The 18,654-nt window shown below is 37.2% G+C and overlaps 1 protein-coding gene across 1 annotated transcript in view; it reads left to right on the forward strand.

The window, feature by feature from the left end:
• Nucleotides 1-34: 34 nt before the first annotated feature.
• The window catches only part of LOC131929101 (myosin heavy chain, clone 203-like), a gene marked incomplete at its 3' end in the record, with an annotated part of 51,368 nt that continues 32,748 nt past the window's right edge, over nucleotides 35-18,654 (forward strand). The window contains exon 1 of the mRNA XM_059285294.1: nucleotides 35-145. Coding sequence (XP_059141277.1) covers nucleotides 141-145 — 5 coding nt within the window. The remainder of the gene's footprint in view (nucleotides 146-18,654) is intronic.

Below are 18,654 nucleotides of genomic sequence, written 5' to 3' on the forward strand. Positions count from 1 at the left end.
GAAAAATGTTATAACGCTTTCGTCCAACAGATGAAAATCTACTGCAGCACTTGGTGAAAAAATCTGAAGAGAATCGAACCCTACAGGGTAGTAGGTCGCCAACACTACTTACTCGACCACGCAGCCTCAGCCCTACACGTATGAGGTAGGTCAACAAATAGTTGCTCCATACTTTCTTCTATCTCTAGTCAACTTCCGGCTATCTCTAGTCAACTTCCGGCTATCTCTAGTCAACTTCCGGCTATCTCTAGTCAACTTCCGGCTATCTCTAGTCAACTTCCGGCTATGTCTAGTCAACTTCCGGCTATCTCTAGTCAACTTCCGGCTATCTCTAGTCAACTTCCGGCTATGTCTAGTCAACTTCCAGGTATCTCTAGTCAGAGGCGTCGCGAGGCAGTGGGCGGGGGTGTGAGGTGGGGGCGGGGGGTGCGGACCGCACCGTGGGACACCATTTTGGGGGAGTGACAACAAGACCAAAAAATGCAAGATATATAGAATAAGTGGGGTTTTTTTTTTGCACGTTCAATGTATGATAAATTAGAATTAAAAAGTATTTTAAGTACTAATTTGTAATCCCGACAAGGTGGGGGGGGGGGCACTATGAGGGCACTATGAGGTAAAACTATGAGGTAAACATGTAAACTATAGACAAAACAATGTTACGCCCAGCTGTATTAACAACCGATTATAGACTGACATTATTAGTATTAAATGTGAACATTTTAAAGCTGTATCCGAGGTGGGGGGGTTGAAAACAACTGTAAAATTTAGAGGGAAAAAAATAGAGGGGGTGGGGGGGGGGTTGACACCGTGAGGTACCGCACCACGTGACACCCGGCCTATCGACGCCACTGCCTCTAGTCAACTTCCAGCTATCTCAAGTCAACTTCCCGTTCTATCTAGTCAACATATGTATACTCCATTTTTCTTGCTTCCCCCCCCCCCTCCCCTCTCTGTGTATGAACTACAATTATACATTATTTTAAAGTAATTACCACGAAGACATTAAGTTATTTTTACGCTTATCTTTCTGTATTAGTATTGGATAAGCGTTTAATTACTCTTTCATAAGCAACAAAAAAATCCATCGGAATCATATGATCTAGATTACACACAAAATAAACATTAGCATTTTGCTCATCATTTTCATTCTTAAGAAATTTTAGGTTACATTTCTTACCCCCCCCCCCCCCCCCAATCTATTAAGTTAGCGGCCCATGTTACAACCATTCACTATTATAGAGATTGTATTTAAAGTATTAATTTAAATGGATGTATTAAATGTGTTCTTACTACTGCATAATATCACAAAATAAACACAATCATGTGTAAACAATGGCTAAACACACAACCAACATAGTTGCATAAACTCCACATTACCTGCCCTATACATAAATAAACATTGTATAGTGACTAAGGCCTGTGTCGTGTCGTCACATTTGACCTCTGGTATTTGAATGTCTAGTTATAAAATCAATGCACGTATAGATTCGCTAAACCACGCCATAAGCCTTTGATATCGGCCGCAGACATTTGCGTGATAACTAAGTCGGAGTTAGCTCCCATCTAATGTACACCAGAGTTACCTGAAAACATTACAAACAAACGCTGCACATTCGTCGTATCTATTTCTCATCATATTATTTTACAGTAATGTAAAATACATTTTAGTAGTGATAATAGTTTACTTTTTTTATAAAAATATATAAACTATTAATTAAAGAAAGCTAGAAATAAAAAATGCGTTGAAACTGAGATTATAAAAATAATAAAATATCAAAGTACTAATTTTCTTTTATTTAAATTTTAACATATTTTAATTATTAATTCTATTATAATATTTAAAGCGATTCTTTGTTTATTTAAGTTTAATTAACGTAAATAAAATACATCGTTAACACAGCGTTTTGTTTATTTCACGCCATACATTAGTCGCGAGTGACGTACACGATTCATTGTTTAGTTAAGATAATGCAAATAAAAAAAATACAACTAAAAATACTAGGCCCTATTAAAGCCCATGGGATGCATCACTCAACCAACGGTAGAGTAGAAGATCGATTCTTCGATTAGTACAGAACTTAGAAACGCCAGCAGTAAATGGAACTAATGCGTTTTCCAACAGCTCCGCCGCGGTCCAAGTTTATCCAGAAAATAATCCACGTCTATATTTAGCTGTTTGAGAGCTGAGTTTAGATGACGCTGACGGGATTTATTATAGTGATTATTCAATTTTTTTTTACTAAGTTAATTTAATTATTTTTTATAAATAATTATACCTGATGCATTACTTAAAGTGTAAATATTCTATTGTGAAATTTTCTTCATAACGTTGGAGTTTTCTGACTAAACTAAATAATTCTGTTGCATACGTTGTTCAAAATGTTAGTAGAAATAGGAATAATTTATTTATATAAATCATCGGATAGCAAAACTCTACAGCCTAGCTGAAAAGTTAATGGACACCATGATGTAGCTTGACTTAGGCAAAAAAACACACTCGATGCTTAATGTATTCGTGCAGTTTTACATGTAAAGAGGACTGTTAGAATTGAAACGTGTTTATAGTGTTTACGAATCCAGTGCTTTTCGTCACGATAAGTTTTGAACCAGCATAATCGAGTACACTTTTGGGAAAAAGGAATCGACTTCACCATCTAAAGACAATGAACAAGGTAAGAATTTTTTTTTTTTTTACTTAATGAATTAGCTAATAACAACTATTGTTTCATATGGAAAACTTTTTTTTTATAATGTAATAGTTTTAAGCATATTCAGACAGTAATACATTGAAGCATATTTCATGATGTAATACTTTTAAGAATATACTAAGAAGCATGTTTCTGAGTATGATACTTTGAAGCATATTTCAGACCAAATTATTGAAGTATTTTTCAGAAAGTAATAATTAAAATCCTGGGTACTGTGGTACTTCATTATTTTCCATGTTGCCAGATAAAATATGTTTGTTGGTAATGATAAAGCCTACGTAACTCTATTTCCTACTAAAGAGTAAAAGCATTGTGTTAGATAAATGCATGTTGGAGTAAAATCCTTCGATAAAAACATGGACATATAACGCAGCTTCGATATGGTTGTATGATCTGTGGTACAGGTATGCTATGATCTGTATTACAGGAGCTGGAAATAACCTGAAGCTGTAAACATTTCTACTGCTTCAAACAGCCGTAAATTTTAAAGTTAAAAATAGAGTCAAAACGTGAATAAAGTACAGCCCACGAGCCGGCTTACACTCTAATATAACCACATACGGCTAGGCTTGCTGGTTTGTTTAGAAAAAAACACGATCAGACCAGAACTGCACTTGAAGCTGTAACTGGATAGGTTTGAACAAAGAGAGCTAATTCTCGAGTCAGTGACGGCTTGTTGACCGTCATTGATTGGTAATTATCGGTGATGGATCGGTCACGTGGGATGAGGGTTAGAGGTGAGATCACGGGGGGGGTGGGGGGGGGAGGGACGATAACTAGAGTGTGTGGTATGTTTGGTGTAGAGTATATGCAGTGTGAGAAGTTTTATTAACAATCATCATCACTGACTGTCACCCAAAGACCTGAGTCCTCTGTCCTGCTGGGGTATGGGCCGCCAACCAAAGATCTCCAGAGTCCTCTGTCCTGCTGGGGTATGGGTCGTCAACCAAAGATCTCCAGAGTCCTCTGTCCTGCTGGGGTATGGGTCGTCAACCAAAGATCTCCAGAGTCCTCTGTCCTACTGGGGTATAGGCCGTCAACCAAAGATCTCCAGAGTCCTCTGTCCTGCTGGGGTATAGGCCGCCAACCAAAGATCTCCAGAGTCCTCTTATCTTTCTGTTTTCTTCAGCAGCTGAAAGCTGTCCAGTCGTTTCCGATAGTTTCATGAACAATATGCCCTAACAAATATGACAATATCATAAATAATGCCTTAAACTACTCATGAAAAATATGTTACAAAGAGTATGCCTAACAAAAACGTTAAATTACTCACAAAATAACCATTTTTATCAAATTATTATAAATTAACTTTTGAATGACGACCTACTGTGAGGCTAGTTATTACCAATTATCTGTTTATAGCCCATTTAATGAGCTCATGAGAACAAAACACAATTAAATAACTCTCTGAATTTAAGGGAGAAAAAGTAGGACATTAATTTTTTTTTCAAATTATTGCTGAAGCAATCATTTCAAGTTAGCAATCAGATCAAGTTAAATATAAAGATAAAAAAACTAAATATAGTTTGTGCAAGCCACATCTATAATAGTTAAAAGATGGTTATTTTCGCCTAAATTTTCAAAGCCTTAATTGTCATTGTTTAAAACAATCAGTGACGTCATGTAGAAGTTGCGATGGTTGTTAGCCCACCATCCGATGTTGCTAACTTCTATACGGCTCGCTAGATGAGTTTTGTTAATTTATCGATTGCAGCTTCAAAGTATTGTTTTTCAAGGGACTTAAATCAAGTAACACGCACTAGAATATATTGATATTTCGTGGTTATGTTTTTAGTTTAAGATTGATTTTTTTTTCGGAATCCCTTTCAAAGCAGTGTTTACAGTATTGATTTTATGCTGATTTATACCGATCTCTAATCGATGATTGAGAGAGGTAGAGAAAAAAAAATAAACGATAAAAAAATTCTAATTATATTGAATTATAGTGAATTTTTTCGAGAAAAAGTTTTAATTGGTTGTTTAATTAAGAAACTGTACAAACTCCACGCGTGGTGATCATTAAACAAATCACGCGTGACGCACCGTATGCAAGAAACAGCAGTCAACATCATTTATAAATGAAGATAATTGACACGCCGCTAATGAACTTGGTATGGAAGTTTTGTCCGAGTTAGCGCAAATGGGAATCGAGATTCATGGAGTATTTATTACAAAACAAACAATCTTACAATACTCTATACGTGCAACCCTCCTGAAGTATTCGTTTTGCACCCCCCCCCCCCCCCGTCAAACTTTCGATTTGCACCCCCCTCAAGTTTTCGATTTGCACCCACCCCCCCTCAAGTTTTCGATTTGCACCGCCCCCCCCCCCCCTTAAACTTTCGATTTGCAACCCCCTCAAGTTTTTCTCTATATATTTTGCTATTTTTTGCCTTGATGTCACCCCCCCCCTAAATGGTGTCACCCGGTGCGATCCGCACCCCCGCCCCACCCCCTCGCTACGCCTCTGCATCCAACCACGCAATTTTGTCGTTATGTGAATTGTACGTTTCGCTGAATGATGGATTAATTAACGACTGACTTAATTAGTTGATAACATTTTATGCATCAACCAAGAAACGTGACTGCTGAATTAAGATCATCATAAACATTGTTCATGCAACTTCCTGCTTTTAATTTACAACAATCGATTTTCAAAATGTCAATGACTTTTTTAGCCATAAACTTCATGATTAATTTTTTTTTTCTTCAAAAATCAATTCACAAACTTAAAAAAAAGTAGTTTTATAACCAGTTTTAATATCTTTTGTATTTTTGTCTCCCTTTAATAGATTATCTCCCCTATGTAACAAAATCCGCGGTTGTCTTTTTTCCTGACACATATCGCTAAGCAGCGTTGACGGTCGCATCATGATTTTAACGAGCAAGGCCTACTTATCTCCCTGCTAGCGGTATTGATAACATCATTAGACTTGTACGGAAGGGGGGGGGGGACAATAGAAAGGGCGGGGACGAGTGTGTAGGAGTCTGAGTAATGTGTATAGGGGGGGAGGGGGGGGGGGGGAGTGAAGTTAGCGATGGATATGTATGGATGGTGTGTGTGTGTGGGGGGTGAGGGGGTTTTGAGTAAAGTCAGCGATGGGTTGGAGAGAGAGGGGGGGGGGGGTGACATAGTTGAATACATGTTGATAGGCTTTAACAACCGGTGTTGATTTCAGCGTCACGTGCTACATTGTTTCGCCATTTTGTCTTTGTGGTCTTGCCTGTTTGTTCACAACGGTTTTTTTTTTAAAAATACGTAGCTCTGAGTAAATCTATTAATAGCTTGCGTGTTATGTTTAAGGTTATGTAATATGTTATATGTCAGTCAGACCGCACGTTACTTAACTCGTTAGCTTTGAAAACATGCTATTATAGCCTTAAACAAACCTACTTGAAATAGCATTTATTTTTTATCAATAGAATAACATTAAGAATAGACATCAAACACAAAAATCGATTCAGTTAAAATATTTTTCTCATTTAAAAACAAGCAGGATTACATCTTTTGAATCAACGTTGATCAATATCTTACCTTACTCAGCGTGTGATATATACACCACCCTCCCTACCCCCCCCCCCCCCCCGGCAATCTTAGCTAATGACACAACAGTTTTACTGTTGAGAAATGTCAACTAACGTCATCAATGACAGCCCACACAGCCACTTTTTTTTTATCACGTCAGCTCAACTAACCTCGTATATCATCAAGACATCCACCCAACTAATTTTTCATAAAGATATCCTACCCAAGCCCTTATCATCAATACGTCACACCCAGCCCATTTATCACACACATTCTCAACACGCCTCATTATCATCAAGACATGAAACCTATCACTCTTATCATCAAGACATCACACCAATAACCCGTATCATCAAGACATCACACCCATCCCCCTTATCATCAATACATCACATTCATCCCCCTTATCAAGACATCACACCCAACCCCTTATCATCAAGACATCCACACCCATCCCCTTGTCATCAAGACATCACACCCATCCCCTTATCATCAAGACATCACACCCATCCCCCTTATCATCAAGACATCACACCCAGCTACTTATCATCAAGACATCACACCCATCCCCCTTATAATCAAGACATCACACCCATCCCCCTTATAATCAAGACATCACACCCATCCCCCTTATAATCAAGACATCACACCCATCCCCCTTATAATCAAGACATCACACCCCCCACCCCCACACCTTATCATCAAGACATCACACCCATCACCCTGATATTCAATACATCCCACCCATCACCCTTATCATCAAGACATCACACCCATCCCCCAATCATCACGTCAACCTACCCAACCCCTTGACATCAAGACATAACACCCATCCACCTTATCATCAAGACATCACACCCATCCCCCTATCATCCCCTTACCCAGCCCCTTTTTCATCAAGACAACACACCCAACCTCTTATCATCCCTCCCACCCAGCCCCTTATCATCCCCCCAGCCCACACCGCCCCGTAAACCCACAAGCTATGTTTATTTCCCTACGCCGTCTCTAATTAAAACGTGTAACTACAACTCATTAACGAGACCACGAACTAGAATATATCGTCAAGGAGGAAGAATACCACGTTATATGTGGCTAGAAAAATATCATTCTAAACAGCTTTGAATACATAGGTTGTTCATATGTGTATGTTTAAAGTGTACCCTTTAAAGCCGATTCGCTTAATTGTATTTTTAAATTTACTACAAGACTACCTTCATAATATATTTTTAGGCGTGTTTTTAAAATTATTTCCAAAAGTGTTATATTTCAATTTTCTTTTCGGATATGGAATAATATCTTCGTATTGAGTTCTTTGGTGATCGTGGTGAATCTGAAAGTTTACAAAACAAAGCATAAAATGTGTATTTTGGAGTTAAGATAGTTACTATTTAATAACCTCCAACATAATGTAGAACACAATGATGCAGTGTACTACGTGTTGATATTCTGTGTACCACGTGATTCTACTATTTACACACATGATTCTTCTGTTTTCATCACGTGATGATAATGTGTATACCACGTGATTCTACTGTTTACACCACGTGATGATAACGTGTATTCCACGTGATATTACTAAGCGCTCAAAGTGCCGACACATTATACCGCAGTAAATGGCTTATTAAATAAACAATAGACGTTGCGAAATGCTCAATCGCCTACTCCCCCACACGCCCCTCCAACCCCCGCCCCCCTCGGGGGGTTTGAAATCCCAGCAAGTGCTGGCATCCTGAAAGTCTCTGATACGGGGAGCCTGTCGTGAGTACTGACGGGCCTACACAGGACACACGGGACGGGTATCAGCTGATCAATACGTCATGGCTGATTGTGGTGCTAGGATGGACCACCTGATAACGGGCGACGAAAGGTAACTATTGTGACCTTGGCTAGCTCTGTTGTTTATAGTGACCTTGGCTAGTTATATTGTTTATTGTGACATTGGCTAGTTCTATTGTGTATAGTGACCTTGGCTAGCTCTGTTGTTTACAGCGACCTTGGTTAGTTCTATGGTTTATAGTCACCTTAGCTATTTCTTTTGTTTATATTGGTCATGGATAGTTCTTTTGTTTATAGTGATCTTGTCTACTTCTATTGTTTACAGTGACCTTAGCTAGTTAATTGTTTATAGTGACCTTCGCTAGTTATATTGTTTATATTGACCTTGGCTAGCTAGATCTACTGTTTATTGTGAACTTGGCTAGTTATATTGTTTACATTGACATAGCTAGTTCTATTTTCAATGTTTATAGAGGTTCCGTGTTTCATTATTCGATACGCGCCTGTGATAAAGTTATATTATGCTCGGAAATGACCTATTAATCGCCTCAATAGTAATCTGTTATATACAGAACTTATGCATTCTTCATTTCAAAAGTTACATGTTATGTACGGACATTAACATATTCTTTGTATTATTCCCACTGACTTTACAATATTTATTTACATATACCCCCCCCCCCTTGTATGTGCCTAAATCGACTTCAGTTCCAAAGTGAAATTATTTTTCTTCTGTATGAGTGTTAGATTCAAATTTTAATAATACTTTGAACTTTCTGAATGCCTGGTCTCATAACGTGATCATGTATACGTTGATATCTTAGCTTTCTTTTGTGTAGTTGGTTGATCGTAGAAAACTAAATTATGTTTTTTTTTTAATTTAAAGATACATATTAATCGGTGTTCGAAAACTTTTTAATCAAGCATTAATAATAGCCGTATGCTATTCGTTAATTGTATTTTCCGTCAAGTCGGAAACAACAAAAAGTTTTCAACTGGCTTTACAAATCACACAGAAATTGTGTTTTCCTGATTAAGTTTTTATCTTTTATTTGTTTTCTCATTTTGCCTTCTACTTTTTATATGTATAATACAATCCCTACCATATTTTCAGTTTTTATTATTCATGTAATAATAAAACTTTTGTTACGAGATAATCACGATGGCGTTCATAGAAAACAAGTGTGTGTTAAAACAAAAAATTCAAATGTTCACATACAAGTTAGGTCTATAGAGCAATATTTCGGACCTTGTAAAAATGAGACCATTAGCCTATCAAAATAGTTGTCGTGACAAAAAGTTTTAATATATACTGAAATATAAGCAGTGTTAATGTGATTGCTTTAAATGAATAAATGAAAAAAAAAACTTATCGTTTTTAAAAATGTCGAAAAATTCAAAATGCTGGAAGTTTTTTTTCGGGTTTACATGGCAACAGAAATTGTTTTTAAAAACTCTGTTTTGCTATTTAGTACATACTTTTATGCTCCAAACATGGTAAAAGTATTTAAAAGACTTTAGATTTTAAATAGTGAAAAATAAAATGAAAAAAAAACTGAGCATATCCCTTTAAAACTACTGTTTTCACAATTTGTTGCAACAAACTTTACCCGCTAGCAATAAACATTAACAAACGGCGTCAGCGTCTAATTTATCACAACATTGCCATGCAACATGTTTCTGTATAGCTCCACCCCCCTCCCTACCTCCCATACACTTCAGCTTCACGTCTTCCTCATTCCCCCTAAGGCGCCACGCAATCAATAGAAAGATAAAGCCTACTACACGGAGCTGATTATTCTCTGTACAGCTAATTGGCTGTACAAAAGCCTATTATCGACCTCCGGGAAGACAGACAATGACGTTGTTATTACAATTTAATTTTCCAAAAATCATACACTAAAAAAAAAAAAACTGGGTTAGGAAAAAATATTTTCGATATAAATCTACCCGAAGTATTTTTATACAGTAGGCGATGGATGCGTGTAAGAAAAAAAAATAGTAACAACAATGAAAAACGGTTCACGATTTTCTCTTCGTTACCATGGTAACCGTTTTACATCAACTGTACTGTTTTTGCCGTTAAGTCAATAGCCGGCGTCGCGAGACATTTACTTCTAATCCGCTGTTGTTGTATGGTGAAGATATTTCATTTGTATCTAGAAACTTCGTTTCTGTTGCAATATATAAGTAATACACGATCGAATTTTGAGTCAAAAAACATTTTTAAAAAAAATAACAGTTTTATTGATTGTGTTTAGGAAGAAAAATTTAGTACAAAAAGGTACGTTAGAAAATTAATACGTTTGTATAGAGGACGTCTTTGCACAAATCAAAGAGCAATCTCAGGAAGCAAAATGCTCAAGAAAAAAAAAACGAAAAAAAATAAAATTGAAAAAAATAAAAATAAATCAAGTATAAAAATCTTTATTATAACAAGCTTTTAAATGCACTGAAAATAAGAAAAGAAAACGAAGTTGATTTCTTTAATTAACGCTTTGGTCGCTCATGAGATATCTCACATATTTTAGCGACTTACGCTTGTAATGAAGCAAGCAAATTATTTATTTTTTTATTTCCAGTGCATTTAAAAACCTGTTTATTTTAAGGTTTTTATATTTGTTTTATTAAGTGTACTTATACGAGATTTATATAGGATACGACTAAAACTATTTGCCTTAAAACCCGACTAGTAGCTTGACATTTTCTAAAAGACAGTAATCCACCCATTCTTTCTGTTCGTTGCTCATCAAGAAGGCATCCAACCGTGACAAACAGTTCACCCCTCGACGCAGAGTTTCTTTCAGAAATCTGTTCGGGGGGGGGGGGGGGCGCTTTCCACCCCAACCCCCCCCCCCCCCCCCCCCGAAAAAATTCTATCGCCCCCCCCCCTAACGAATGAAATTTATATAGAAAATATATACTTTTAACAGAAACAAGTCTGGAAGAAACACTGCCTCGACGCCAAGTAGAGCCAGCGATCGCTTGTACTTAATCTTGTTAGCTCCCTTTTATTATTGATATAGTAATTTTGCATTAAAATTTTAAGGACTAAACTTATGTCTAATTATATAAAAAAATAGATATTCCCTGCTTCTTGTGTGTTATATTAAAGGGTTTAGGTATATCTGGTTATTCCCGTCAGTGTTTCTGGTGTGAGTGTATGTGTGTGCGTGCGTACGTGCGTGCGTGCGTGTATGTGACACATAATTTATTTTTACTGCATACAAGAACGATGAAGATAAATATATCAAATTTAAGGACAGACAACTCCATTTTTTATATTTTATTTAGCGCTTTAAAGGAAGATTGTTACTTTTTATATTCTCCCTTTTTTACGCCATTGATAAAATTATTTTAAATGCCCCCCCCCTCCCACCCTTTGTTACGCCACCGACCAGCAACTATAAAGCCTTCCCCTTTCTTACGCCATTAACACAATCTATTTCCTATCCAGATTTAATCAATATAATCACGTTCGATTACCACAGCTTTATAGAGCGTCAATAACGTTCAGCAGGACGGCGTAGTTAAACAAGCCATAAACACAAATCAATCGATTAATTTTGACCACCTGTCCATTGATTACCTTACATCACCCGCACAACACGCCCGTACCTTGACCTTAAATTAACACACCTACGCTCCCAACATCATCTTTTACCAGATGCAAAAACAAACTTTAAAAAAAACATGTTCGTGTTTGTGATATTTTATCGGGATACAAAAATGAAATTATATGAAAAGTAATGTAGACATTGTACGTTACATACTCTTCCATATGAAAATACGGGTGGGTATTAAGAATATAGGTGCATTTTATTTAAAATCTCACACTTACTGAAATATTAATTTATTTCCCGACAGCTATGCCTTTAGAAAAGCAATGTTATATCATGCATTTTGAGGTGTGTGTGTGAGTGTGTGTGTGTGTGGGGGGGGAGGTTAATGGTTCGAGAATCATCTGTATCTGGCTGCTTTAGATAAGTGTTGGGGCGTGGGCGGGGGTAATTATAAATAATTATAATTAGCCTGGCCAACGACACACTTCGGCACCATTGTGAAACCTCTCGCATGTCGGATAAAATAAACAAAACGATTTCACTCACAGTTCACAAAATTAGGTCTCTACAGACTGCTGTAGTGTACGACGTCATCAAAATATGCGCTACTCTCCAAGCACAGTTTTAATTAAACTTTAAACGATGTCTTCTTTCCCCTAGGGTAATCTAACCAGCTATTTGTACCGATAAAAAAAAAAACAAACAAAAAAACAAGAAGCGCTTCTAATCCATTCCATCCGCCTATGTTGCTAGATTCTAAGGGGAGGGAAGGCGGGGGAATGGATCCATTTACCTTTCTAGGTGAGGAAGACAAATACCACTTATGAGGGAAGAGGGGGGAGTCGGCGGAGGGTTAAAAACAATTGTGTCAATAGGTAGTGGAGAATCTGGTTGTCGCTTGTCTGTGTTGAATAGACTTGCGGTGAAAAAAAAAAAGTGGAGGTTTAGGATGTGTTGGTTGGCGTGGCTAGTCAATATCTCGACAGCCCGCTGTTGCTGATCTTAGAGGTTTCAATAATTTCTGCGTTGACAAGCTGTGTGCAATTTATTGTGGTCGTGATAATTTTTTTTTCTTATGCTGGAGTTATGAACACAATTCATTCCTACAATGAACGTGTATAATTGGCGATTAGATTAATATAAACATATATCGTATAGCTTTTGTTCTTTGAAATTTTAATCGCTTGCAGTTTAGTTTAAACTAGTATTTTTTTTATAAATATACTTAAAAGAGCTTGTTTTAATTATTGTTTCACAAAAATTTCAGTGAATGTGTTAGGGTTTTGGTCAAATAATCAACATATTCATAATGGAATTTAATAAAGTGGTTTTGAAACATCAATAATAGTACAATTTTAACATGAAAAGCGTGTTTTCAAGGAATGGTGGAATTCGATTTTTCCTTGGTTAAAAGCGAGTAATGGCGTTTAGTGTAATTCTACCAGAGTTTATGGAATATAGAAGTAAACAATGATTTAGGTCAACTGTCGGAAGTCTAGCAGACGATATGTACCGAGGGAGACCGGGGGGTCGTCTGTAAGTATTGAACTCACCTGTTGTGATTACGTGTATAAAGTGTGTTATTTTGTTTATCTACACAATCTTCTATGCGTGTTGTTGATGATTGTGTGATGTAATGTTTACATTATGGGATAATTGTGTGATATATTTTTTCCACTAGCGAATAGGGTGTTTTTACGACAGGTCTTTTATTATGTATCGCATCGAAAATCGTGGTTTCGAGTTTAGCTTAGAAAGTACAAACATTAAATATCTCTAAACATTATATTCGTATGAAAAACTTTAATGCATCATCATCGACCTCATCGTCATTATCATCTTTATCATGATCATCACCAACATCATCATCATCATCATCATCATCATGATAATCATCATCAAGTTTTAAGTGCCCCCCTCCCCCCTACGAAAAAATTCTGAAAAAAAAAAACCACAGCTCCAGACTAAAATAAGGGCGTCATGAAATTCAAATATAACCATATTAACGCTGTATCAAAAAGTAAAGCGTTAAAATAACGCGGAGAAGACTAGGGGTCATACAAGTCTGGGTCACGTTTTTACAACACCACCCCCCCCCCTCTCTTCACCCCCCCCCCCCCCCTTCTCCCGTCCCCACAACCATTTGTCGTTAGATATTGATTGGTTATTTCGTCATTTTGTGTAAGGGCCCATAACTCGCGAAGAGGAAGTAACATTGGTTAATTCTAAAAGATCGTTACTCTTATTTATGGTTGTGTTTTTTACATCGTTAAAGGGCGTTAAATATTGTCATTAAAAATTGATTGCATTTTTTTCTAGCTCCAATCAGAAGTTAACCGTCATTACCATTGTTTAAAAGTATATCTAAACCTGGCAAGATTTTTTCTTATTAAAGTTAAGTTAAGGTAAATTTATTTCTGATTAGTTTTTATTACCAGGGACCTACTATAGTACACAGAAAAGTTGAGTCATCTTTGCTCCTTGTGGAACATAGGGCCTCCACCATTTCCTCCCATTTCGTCCGGTCTCCGGCTGTTAATTTTGCAACCTCTCAAAACATCCCTACCAGAGTTACTTCCAGGCATCTCGGGGGAGGGGGGGAGGCACAAACTATCGAAGAAAGTCTACCGATACCCCCCTCCCCCGAATAAAATGGAATATATATATATATATATATATATATATATATATATATATATATATATATATATATATAAAATATATACTTTTAACAGTGCTCGCCCTCAGGAAATTTTAGTCTCCCCCACCCCGGAAAATTTCAAGTGCCCCCCCCCCCCCACCCTCCGGAGGAAAAAGTCTGGAAGAAACACTGATCCTGTTGGCTTCAGTTCTTCAAGAAGACTCCGCCTCCAGGTCTATCTTGGGCGCATTCTCTTCCTCTTTCCCTGGGGGGTTCCACTTAAGTGCCTGGCGTGTCACATTAGAGTGAGCCTTTCGCAGTGGAGTGATTTCATTACATTTTATAATAATGTCACGTTTCATTCTTCATTAATAAATCGATGTTCTAATATAAATTTAATGGGTCGGCCAGGTCGTGTATGTAATGTCCGTGCCAACTTGTTACGCGCCATATCGGCAATTTTCATTCTGGAACTGCTTCCATAGCCTTTGCCCAACCAAGAACACGTTACACGGGAGCTGTTGTTTAATTTTGGAGTTTGATTTTGTCCTCAGCTAATCAGCCTCATCTGCCCGGGGGTTCGAACTCAGGAGATTTCGGTTTAGCTACCCATATTTTTAAATATTTTACAACATATTGCCGCTAAATTGGTGCTCTCACAACGTTCGATTAAAAGTTGAATATCTAATGGTTCTGACAAGGTTTTATCTTTAGAAGTTCAGAAAGCTCAATGCTCCGTACATTTTTCAATTAACTTCTTTATATTAATTTAATTTCTTCCTTCCGCCCCACTGCATTATCTCCCACTTTATTTCTTATTTAATGCTTAATTAATTTCCTATACCTTATCCTCTTATGCCGAAAGGAATAACACAAAAGAATAAGTGCAGTAGTTTCTCCATTTAAAAAAATCAATTCCTATTTTTCTATAAACCTCGACTTTATCTTTCACACTGTAGGTTTATTCCTCCCCACTTCCCCTCAACAACACAATTATGTTGGTAAGTTTCCCTAATGATAGGTTTTGAGTTCATGTTTTTTGTTCGTGTTTACTCGACGTAGAGTATTGATCGCTAGTCTAACTCTCGACGCCATGAAGCTCCAGTACCTACGTGTTGAAAAATATGCTACATTAAAGCTGTGTTCAGATTACTGTGGTTTATACTGAAACTATGCGAGAAGAGAAACGGCGCCCTGAGACTGCTTATACTCACGAAATAGGGTTGGTAAGTAGGTCACCAACCAGTTATACGGCTCAATAAAACCTGCATGAGCCATAGAACTAGTTGGTGACCAATTACCAGCCCTATTACCGATTTAGACCACTTTGATTTTTGCTTTTGTTTGTCCGAATAATATTTTGATGTGTTCATGACGACACGCCGATAACACTTGGAGTTTGTCGCTAAGAAAACGTCTAAAAATAACAAGGCCTTAGTAGCTAAAACGGTCACTAAAACCCAGAGGCGTAGCGACCCTTCCCGGCGCCCGGGGACATACTTCCAATTTGGCGCCCCCTCGAGAGCAAATTTTCGATTTGCAGCCCCCCTCGAACTTTTCATTTGCAACCCCCCCCCCTCAAATTTTCGATTTGCAGCCCCCCCTCGAACTTTTCATTTGCACCCCCCCTCAAACTTTCGATTTGCACCCCCCCCCCCCCTCGAACTTTTCATTTGCACCCCCCCCCCCTCAAACTTTCAATTTGGCGCCCTCCCTAAGGTCGGCGCCCGGGGACATGTGTCCCCCCCCCCCGCCCCTTCCCCCCCCCCCCCCCCCCGCTACGCTACTGCTAAAACCAATATATCTACAGCTAGAATTGCGTCTGAAAATTGGATTACTGTAGCTACTAAAACTAGGTAATTTTTAGCTATAAAATGTAATTACAACCAGGATTTTCTAGCTAGAAAGTGACATTGAAACTAGGATTGTTTGAGCTAGAAAATACAAGTAAAAATAGAATTTTGTAAGCTTGAAAATGCCATTGAAACTGTTATCTTAGTAGTTAGGAAAAAACAACTGACAAAATACGATTACTGCAGCTATGAAATGCCACTAAAATTAGGATTTTTAAAGCTAGAAAATGTGATTGAAACTGTGATTTAGCTAGAAAATACAAATGAAATTATTATTGTTATTGATAGTACCGCCACTAAGGTCTAAACTTTAAAAAAAAATAGTAATTGAATAGTAATTGAAGCACAACTAATCTATTAATTAAAAAAAAAATTAACAAAACTAAATATAGTCAAAAAAAATGAACTTGCGTCAATTTTACTTAATTTCATTGAAAGTTTTTTTTTCATCTTTAGTTAATAATTTATATTCAATGATACATCGCAGCTTTAAACTTAAAGGTGAATTTGAGTACTACGGTAAATTTTTAAATAGATCGGAAAAGATTAAAATGTCAATGTATAAAATGCGTTTTTTTTTAAAAAATATCCTTATGATTGTTCTTGAGTACACGAGTTCTTGTATAGAAGTGGCTTATGCTATAAAGTGCTGTAGTTGGTGACTTTAAGTCCATTTTCTTAGAGTACTCTCGTGATGAGATTAGGTTGAATGAGTGTATGATTTAACTACTGTTCTTTTCTATAGGGCTTGTAAGTAGGTCACCAACCAGTTCTAAGGCTCAATAAAACCTGCATGAGCCATAGAACTGGTTGGTGACCTACTTACCAGCCCTATGTGTAATTGACATAACTAATTAAGATTCTGGTCTAATCAGCCTCTATAGTAATATCCTATACTCTATCCCGGTTTATATAATCGTCTCAGTTGTTTGTCACATATGCCGAGAATTACAACTAGGATTTTCTAGCTAGAAAGTGACATTGAAACTAGGATTGTTTCAGCTAGAAAATAAAAGTAAAAATAGAATTTTGTAAGCTTGAAAATGCCATTTAAACTATTATTTAAACGAGTGTAAGATTTAACTACAGTGCTCGTCTATATATAATTGACATAACTAATTAAGATTCTGGTCTAATTAGCCTCTATAGTAATATTCTATACTCTACCCCGGTGTATATCATAGTCTCAGTTTGTCAATTAAACCGAGTTATATATTTTTTTTAAATTAATCATTGTGGGCTCGTCGTGATCGTTTTCGTACATTATGTGCATCAACTACTCGACAAGAACTGATTTTCACCTTATACACATCATACCCGCTTTTGTTTTTACTTACTACACAACATCCACCCCAAAAGAACTGGTTTCAACTGACTATATACACATCGTCTAACCTACACGAACTAATTTTCACTTTATACACATCATAGCCGTTTTTTGTTTTACTTACTACACAACATCTACCCCAAAAAGAGTGGTTTCCACGATGTACACATCATATAACCTACGAAAACCGGCTTCCACTATCCACTCATCATCTAGCCTAAAACACCCTTTTTTACCGATTACACAACATCTACCCTGAAAAAAAAAAGAATTCTACAACCTACACTTCATTTACTCTGAAAGAACCGGCTGAAATAACAATCCGTGACTCGACCTTTGACCTTTAATTTCTCACCTGTCTAACGTCTGACTGACAGGATATTAAATCATCCGACTTAGTCTATTGATTTCCTGTGGTCGGTGACCACGCCCGTGTGTCCGTCTGATTATCCGGTGCAAAATGCCGCATCCCTCGCCACAAAGGCTTCAAAGAGCTATTATGTCTTACATTTTGAATGATGTACATTGATCATTCTGTAGTATGATCATTGATAAGGATCCTTTTTTTCTAGTTCTAGCTTTTCATAATGCAATTGTAACTTGCCAGTTTGAAATAAACACACTTTTGGTTCACAAAAGCACTAAATATAATTTATTTTTATTTTTGTTATTATTGTATTACTATTAAACATGCATCACACATTGAATTATATAGACACAACACGAATGAAAATTTAAATAGTTTGAGCAAGCACATTTAAATTTCCGATTACGTCCCTTGGTAATTTATGCGTCTTCTCTCCCCTTGATGCGTATTAAGTACATGGAGAGCTTTATAAAACTTATAAACAGCTTTATATGGAACGACGTGGTCGAATAGTAGAGCGTATGACTGCTATCCCGAAGTCTTGAGTTCGAATCTTTGTTCGGACATGTAACTATAGGACTTCCACCCAGCTCTGTAGGATACATGAATATAGTAAAGGCGGCTGGGCATAGTGCTGATCATTTTATACCTTCATTTACCGCGGTCAAGAAAGATTAACTCTTCTTTATCTGTCCAAAGGATTGCTTGGTCTAAAGAAGATTTTCACACCAATATCTGTCTCTCATTCAGGGCCGGCGCTACCTATAAGGCAAACTAGGCAGTCGCCTAGGGCGCTGTCCGTAGGGGGAGGGGGGCGCCAAAATGGGTTGGAAAAACAAATTGAAAGTTTGAGGGGGGGGGGTGCAATTCGAAAGTTTGTCCCCGGG

Source organism: Physella acuta, unplaced genomic scaffold (assembly GCF_028476545.2).
Source record: "Physella acuta isolate Inbredline_101_S28 unplaced genomic scaffold, ASM2847654v3 ptg001597l, whole genome shotgun sequence".
In the NCBI taxonomy this organism is placed as follows: Eukaryota; Metazoa; Mollusca; class Gastropoda; family Physidae; genus Physella; species Physella acuta.